Raw genomic sequence first — 7,579 nt, 5'->3', positions numbered from 1 at the left:
TGAATAAATAAATTAATATATATATTAATTGGTAATATTTTATTTGAGAAACAAATGAATCTTGATTTTCCCTAATTAAATATTTCATATTGAGAAAGAGAGAGATTGTATTATTTATTTATTTTGCTGTTCTCCATATCTCGTTGTAGAAATTAATATGTCATTGTTTGTTTACTTTCCTCAAGCAATCAACTAAATAGGAAAAAATTAACCCTAAATATAATTAAGCACAATATTTACATTGCAGACCTCAAAATTAATATATAAATATATAAGTGATATATTTGCGTGCATTACATTTCCTCCGCTTCTGCTCTACTTCCTATTCTGCTGCTTCTTTTTCATATCCTGCGACCTCTCTAATCTCTCTCGATTACTCATTCGCCGGATTATCGAACAAAGCCTTGTTCGTTTTCGCGTAAGTAGGTGGATTTTCTGTATTTCGATCTGAATTACACCAATTATATTCTCCTGTCTCGTCTATTTCAATCAGTTTCTTGATTCGCCCCCTCACCCCCCCTTTTTTTGGGGTTTTCTGAGTTAGGGTTTTCGTGTATTGATAAGGCTATTGTTGGATGTGGTTGGAATATTTGGGTAGTTTTTAATTTGATTGGGTTTTGTGTTTTAGTCGGAGGATTAGTGGGTGTTCTTGATTACTTGAAAACGTTTCTCTTATCTAATGAATGTTTGTTATGAGAGATGATAGATTGAGGCTTGTGTTTCATACTGTCAATTTTATGGGTTAACTGGATTACGGGAATTAGGGTTTATTGGAAATTTTTATGTTCTCTGATGTGGGTTATTGAGTTTAAGGAGGTAAGGGGGTTGGGATTTATTGGCTTGTGTCAGTTGCTAATGTAACTTTGGAGTATTTTGTGTTAGTTTGTGAAACTGGTAATGTGTCGGCTTGAATTGATTTTCCATATTTTGTTATCAAAAGAATGAACGTTTTGTTAAGTATATCCTAACCATGTGACTTTTACAAAAAATCAGATTTTAATGTTTAGACCTGAGTAGACAAGATATTCTCTTATGTGAATATTTATGTGATTTTAACGGTGTTCGGTGTGATCTGAAGCAGGTTAAGCAGAGGACGTGTGGTGGCAGTTAGTGAGTGAGGAAAATGGCTGGGGTTGCAATTGAGGAGTCTGGAGCAGGAAGGTCGTTTGAGGGGATTTCAAGTGGGCAGCAGCAGCAGCAATGTCAAGCAGGGGAAGCATTAGCAGAATGGAGATCTTCAGAGCAGGTTGAGAATGGGAGTCCATCTACTTCGCCCCCTTATTGGGACAGCGACGACGATGATGATGGAGGTAGGCCATTGGTCCTTTACAGGTTACTTGGCAGGTGAAAATCAAGACTTTGTGTTGCGTGGTCTTCACCGTTGATGCTTTTCCAATGGCATGATGCTGGTTGAGGACTGCGTACTGTGTTTGACATCTGGCGCAGCATATTAGTATTCATTTCTTAAGTCTGGTTACCATTTAATGAAACACAGGCATTGAAGGAGGCTGTTAACAGACCCTTGAGAAAAAAAGGAAAAATGAAAAAGAAGTAAAGAGAAACAGAAACAGAAAAGGAAAGATCCAGAAGTTGTGGTAGCATTTTATACTTGAGAGTAACTGCTGCCTTTCATGTCTATATCACTGTCTCCAAATTTGTGAAACTTTGTTTAAAATAAAAAAAATCTTTGACGCATTTCATATTATCATCACTGAAACCGTCAATTGTGGAGGAGGTTTCTCATGAGACAGAAAATAGAAATCATGTCAAAGTGACTGAAGAGCAGTGGCATTGTTGCTGTTAGTTGAACTATATATCCTCCTGGTTATTGACCATCTTGGTTTCCCATTGAGATTATGGTGATTAATTTGTTTGATTTATTCGGTAGGGAACTTTTAGAAAGATAGTGCTTTTTGTTGTGCCTGAGTGATGTCTGTTTCTCCCAATAGTGCATGTTGTTTGTGTGAGCACTTGCTCTGGGGTTTCAAATTTCAATCTTTTTGGGTGCTTCATCTTCAGAATTAGGAGTTCTGAAACCTTCTCTATGGTTCTCTTTAATGTATATATTTGGAAACATGCTTAGATATGTAATCTGGAAACTCCATTTTTTCCCGGTTTTGGCTAATTTTCAGTATCTTGGTTTTTCTTCTTTACAGTTACCAAGTATATTAAGTTTTTGAGTCATGGCTTTGCATTTTGTTTTTCTATTGTTTGCTCTCAGGATATCCATGATGTAAATTTGGGAACTGATCCATATTCTCTTTCACATCGATAGTCATCATTTTGTTTTATTCCCTTTAAGGAAAAGTATCAACTATCGAGTCACAGATCTCATCTCTCATTTTTCTGAACTTACTTTTTCCCTATTTTTATCTGAAAATCCTTTTTAAGAAAGGACATATATTCCTATCCCCGTCCTAGCTGCTTGAATTATGCTGGAGGAGATGTATATAAGGTTTTTTGCATTTTACGGAACTAAATGTTGCTGTTGTCATCATCTACGTTATTATGTTGCAGGACCAAAACCTTCTGAATTATATGGAAAGTATACATGGAAGATTGATAAATTTTCACAAATTAACAAAAGAGAACTTCGGAGCAATGCATTTGAGGTTGGAGGCTACAAATGGTATGTTGTACTATCAAATTGGCCCAGTGCCTTTGTTGTGCATACAGACCCCAATCAGTACTATTACCTGAAGTCCTTAACTTCAAATTGGTTATTACAATGTTATTGCTGTAATCCAGTGCTTGAGGCAATTTAGATTTTTCTTTCTGTGCATTGATCTTTTATGCTATACAATATTTTTTATTTTGATAAAATAGGATGAATGTAGTTATTCTATTGAGAGGATTCTTACTCTTTGTGGATGCATATGTAAAATTCCTGGGAGATAGCTTTTTATAGACTTGCAATTTTCCGGTTATGTTTGTAAGTCCAAAATTGAGTCTAATACCATGTCTTTCCTGAGGGCCTGAGGCTTTACCATGAGTATTGATTTGATCCCTGTGCCATCAGTGACGCCTCTATTTTTCTTAATGTAGTATTAAATCCGTTTATTAGTTCGGTTGCATCATTTTCCTTCCAGCAATTTATTTGCAAATTTAACACTATCAATCCTGCAAATTTAACACAGTTGAATTTGCTGCTTATGAAATTAATAGAATTCAAACTTTGGTTTATAGGTATATTTTGATATACCCCCAGGGCTGTGATGTCTGCAATCACCTGTCTTTGTTTCTTTGTGTTGCGAATCATGACAAACTTCTTCCAGGTATGAGACATTCAGGGAATGATGATTTGGGTTGAAAATCAGTGTGTTGATTTGAAGTTTGTATCATGAGGTTCCTCTAATGTACAGGGTGGAGTCATTTTGCGCAATTCACTATTGCTGTGGTGAATAAGGATCCTAAAAAATCCAAATATTCTGGTAGTTGTTCTATTACTATTCTTGTTAGTATTATTATGCCTTTTTTTTTTTCTTTTGGGTAATTGAATTTTTACTCCAATACAACTGACCTTGACATATTTCATCAAAACTCAAAGATACATTACATCGGTTCTGGAAGAAGGAGCACGACTGGGGTTGGAAGAAATTTATGGAGTTATCAAAGGTGTTGGATGGGTTCATTGATGCTGATACTTTGATAATTAAAGCTCAAGTTCAAGTAATTAGGTACAGTTTTAAAAAACATGTTTGTTGAGTTTTTGATTGTTTAGAACTCTGAAATGCCACACCTTGAAGCTATATTCAACATATTCACATGTTAATAAATGTTTGCTCTTTACGTGATTGCATCAGTATGCAACTTAATTGTTTGCAAAAGCATAAGTAGGTGGATATCTTCAACTGTACAGCTTGACTGGAAAATGGAAATAAAATATGCACACGCACCCGAGTGTAGGGAGATTGTTGCAGATTGCATTCTCACCTCAAATTTGGGTTCTTTGCCAATTTCCTTTTACTGGATTATTTCGTCATCTTGATATTCTTCTTAAACCTCATAACCGTATTCAGTAGCATTTGGTTGAGGTTCTGAGAGAAGTAATCTAATACTCCCTGCTTCTGGGTGCAGAGGTTTGTTGGCCATGTGGTAAGATATTTTTCTGATAGTGAGGAAATGAAGTGGATATGGAACAAGGACTATAGTTTTTAATCTATTTAAATGGTTCCTGGTAAAATTTGGATTTTCATATAAAAGACATGCTTACTTATAAGTTACTTTATCTACTTGTCTTGGTTGGATCTATGAATGGCCTCTAGTTTTATTTGCAGCTATTAGTGAATCCTCCAGATTACTCTAACTTTTGGTTTGCAGGGAGAGAGCAGACCGACCGTTCCGTTGTCTTGACTGCCAGTATCGGAGGGAACTTGTACGAGTATATTTGACAAATGTGGAACAAATCTGTCGGCGTTTTGTTGAAGAACGAAGGGCCAAACTAGGAAAACTGATAGAGGATAAAGTTAGATGGTCCAGGTATGGTGTGCCTATTTCTTCTAGCAAGTCTGAATATATTTAAAATTAAGCTCTTTTCTTGACAACAGTGAATTACTTTCCTTTTGTATTATATTTTGGCTAGTGAATTTATAACAGCCTTTTAGGTTGACGGATTACTTGTTTGAAACTTAATAATAGTTCTAGTCAAATCTTGTATGAATGTTGCCTGACTCTGTTTTGAGATATCATGTTGACCACTTCCGAAGAAAGAGAAATGTGGTAATCTACAATTATAAAGAATTTCCAACCTTTTCAAGTGGGTTGCGATGAAGGTAAAATTGTTTTGGACCTCCTCCTTTTTCGACTGCAATTATCTATGTGCAGGTGGTGAGTAGATTCTGGACAAAATCTGGATATCTTTAGTATTCGGAGGCAAATGTGTTTCACAAGTATAGACAAAGCAGACTAGATTTAAGATTTTAAGAAACTTCTTTCTAGTACTTAATTATTTTCCCATTCAATGAGCAAAAAATATCAATAACCTCTAGTATCCATTTGTTGCCAATCTTTTTGTAGCTTTTGCAACTCATGTTTGTGGTTCTTATAACTGAGTTTTTAAATCAAACTTCTGTAGACGTACACATAGTCTAATTGGCACTTAATGTCTTTGCAACATGTAATTAATTTTCAGCTTCTGTGCTTTCTGGCTGGGAATGGATCAAAGTGCCAGGCGCCGCATGTCTCGAGAGAAAACAGAGTCAATTTTGAAAGTGGTTGTGAAGCATTTTTTCATAGAAAAAGAAGTCACGTCTACCCTTGTCATGGATTCGTTGTACAGTGGTCTCAAGGCTCTTGAAGGCCAAAATAAGGCGAAGAAGAGCAAGGGCAAGTATTTAGAGGCAGAAGATTTGCCGGTTCCTGTTATTCGAATTGAGAAAGATACGTTTGTTTTGGTGGATGATGTTTTGCTACTGCTCGAGAGGGCCGCCATCGAACCTTTACCTCCAAAGGATGAGAAGGGTCCTCAAAATCGTACAAAGGTGATAAGTTTGTTTGCAACTCTTTGTCCATGCCAAAAGTGCAGCCATTACTTATTTTTTCCTATAAATGAATAACTGGTGTACCATCCACAGAGGAAGGTGCTATTTCTGTTGAAAGGCGGTTGCATGTTGATATGGAGCAAATTTTCATGTATGATAGTCTCATTTTAACATCACTTTTGATTCGTTCTTGGTCCATCACTATTATATAAACCAGCAAATGTTTAGATCCTACTTGGTCTAGCAGTTGGCTACAACAAATTTTACTGACTGCATAGTAGTATTGATTCTATTGAAGGGCACTGATTAGTGCCTATTGTCAGTTAAAGCAGTAAAAGCGGGAGTAATAATCTTTTTTCTGTAAATTAAGTACTTAGTTCCATGAAGAAATATTCCAACATGTTGAAAGTTGACCAAAAATGTGGATTCTGTCTTCTAGAAAATGTTGATAGGAGAAACGATAGTGTGAATATGAGCTGATGTTACTTGACAATGTTGATTTATAGATTGAGCAAGGTAGCAAACACAATATGCTCTGTCTGGGAGTAGGCTTCAGGAACTGACTGGGAAATGTCCATTTTGGCAGTACTGTATGGATGAGATCCCTAGTGGATATTTTAGAAATCTAGCTTGTCATTTTCCTACAGTTCGCTTTCTTGAGTCAAGTAATTGTACTGCAAAGAAAGGATTGTCTTAAAATTATGATATAATGAAATTAACAAAATCAAACTGTACCAATAGCTTGAATATTCTGAACGAGGGTGGCATGACATTTTGTTTCTTGCTTGCCATGTCTGAGCTTGAATATTGATGCTTTTGTTTTTCTGGCTTTTGCATTGCACCTGATCGGCATTGGCTGTAAATTTGTTGTTAAATCCACATGTATTCATGCTGTGGTTTTGGTTTTTAGGATGGGTCTGCTGGAGAGGAGTTCAGCAAAGATTCTATTGAACGTGATGAGAGGCGACTTACTGAATTGGGCCGTCGGACTATTGAGATATTTGTCTTAGCCCACATTTTCAGGTGATGCAATTGTATGCAATTTAGGTCATTTTGCTATTATTAGATGTGGCAAACTCTCGTCATTGTGTTATTAGCCTGCCAATATCACATTTACAATGGTCTTTGCTCTACTAATTGTTTGCCTTTTCAAGCTCCCATATGAGATAGAATTTGCTCCACGGGAAAGATAAAGAATAAAGGTTTATCTGAGGTTTTTTGTCTTAAACTCTTGTGGATGCTAGCAGACATTAGCAATTGGTGGTTGCTCTTGTTATTCTACTTGACTCGAGGGAGGCAATCTTTGTGTTGTATCACAGTTGAATTGCACATTATTTCTCTTTCTCCTCTATCGGCTTCCTCAAGTATTGGCTCAAGCCTCAAAATAATATCTCATTTCCATGTTTGGAAAGAAAATGAGGGAGTACTGAGTAGGAGAAAACATAGTTTTTGTCTGTCTGACTAGAGAGTATATATTGGCAGGCTGAACCTGGACCCAAATTCGATTATTTTTCTTCATTTCGTTTTTCTGACATTTTGATCTCTCTGACCTTTGTCTTATATATGAGCTAAGTAATATTCAATTTAGAATTCTTAGCTTTTCGTGTTGCTTCAACAGTAAGATTGAAGTTGCGTACCAGGAGGCTGTTGCTTTGAAGAAGCAAGAAGAACTCATACGTGAAGAGGAGGCAGCTTGGCTTGCTGAGATCGAACAAAAAGCGAGGCGTGGAGCGGTGGATAAGGAAAAGAAGTCTAAGAAGAAACAGGTTTGATGAAAATGTTAATTTTATTTTTATTCCTAGTGGTGTCAAATCAAGTACAATTTTGATTTAAATGAAATTGATAGTTATATTTATTTATTTATTTATAATTGTTAGTGATGTCATATCAAAGCATTATGAAAAAAAATATTATTAGTTTATAAAATTAGTGACTGAAAAAATCTTATATGGATGTAAATATATAAAACGAGAAATGATTGAGATGAGAATGATAGGAAAACATTTCCAGAATACGTATAAAGGAACATGTTTCCACTTTCACCACTGTTTCACAAGTTGAAAGCTGAAATGAAAATGAAAACAAACAAAGCAGCATTC

At 35.8% G+C, this 7,579-nt stretch overlaps 1 protein-coding gene across 1 annotated transcript in view; it reads left to right on the top strand.

Moving 5' to 3' along the window:
* Nucleotides 268–7,579, top strand: part of LOC105158435 (MATH domain-containing protein At5g43560-like) — a 10,506-nt gene continuing 3,194 nt past the window's right edge. Inside the window, exons 1-10 of the mRNA XM_011075196.2 lie at nucleotides 268–418; nucleotides 1,082–1,310; nucleotides 2,518–2,629; nucleotides 3,187–3,275; nucleotides 3,363–3,431; nucleotides 3,548–3,677; nucleotides 4,321–4,479; nucleotides 5,132–5,480; nucleotides 6,391–6,503; nucleotides 7,099–7,246. Of these exons, the coding sequence (XP_011073498.1) occupies nucleotides 1,124–1,310; nucleotides 2,518–2,629; nucleotides 3,187–3,275; nucleotides 3,363–3,431; nucleotides 3,548–3,677; nucleotides 4,321–4,479; nucleotides 5,132–5,480; nucleotides 6,391–6,503; nucleotides 7,099–7,246 (1,356 nt within the window). The 5' untranslated portion in view covers nucleotides 268–418; nucleotides 1,082–1,123. The remainder of the gene's footprint in view (nucleotides 419–1,081; nucleotides 1,311–2,517; nucleotides 2,630–3,186; nucleotides 3,276–3,362; nucleotides 3,432–3,547; nucleotides 3,678–4,320; nucleotides 4,480–5,131; nucleotides 5,481–6,390; nucleotides 6,504–7,098; nucleotides 7,247–7,579) is intronic.

Source organism: Sesamum indicum, linkage group LG3 (assembly GCF_000512975.1).
Source record: "Sesamum indicum cultivar Zhongzhi No. 13 linkage group LG3, S_indicum_v1.0, whole genome shotgun sequence".
Taxonomy (NCBI): domain Eukaryota; kingdom Viridiplantae; phylum Streptophyta; class Magnoliopsida; order Lamiales; family Pedaliaceae; genus Sesamum; species Sesamum indicum.
Note: the sequence above shows the minus strand (reverse complement) of the source record. Positions and strands in the feature narration are given on the sequence as shown.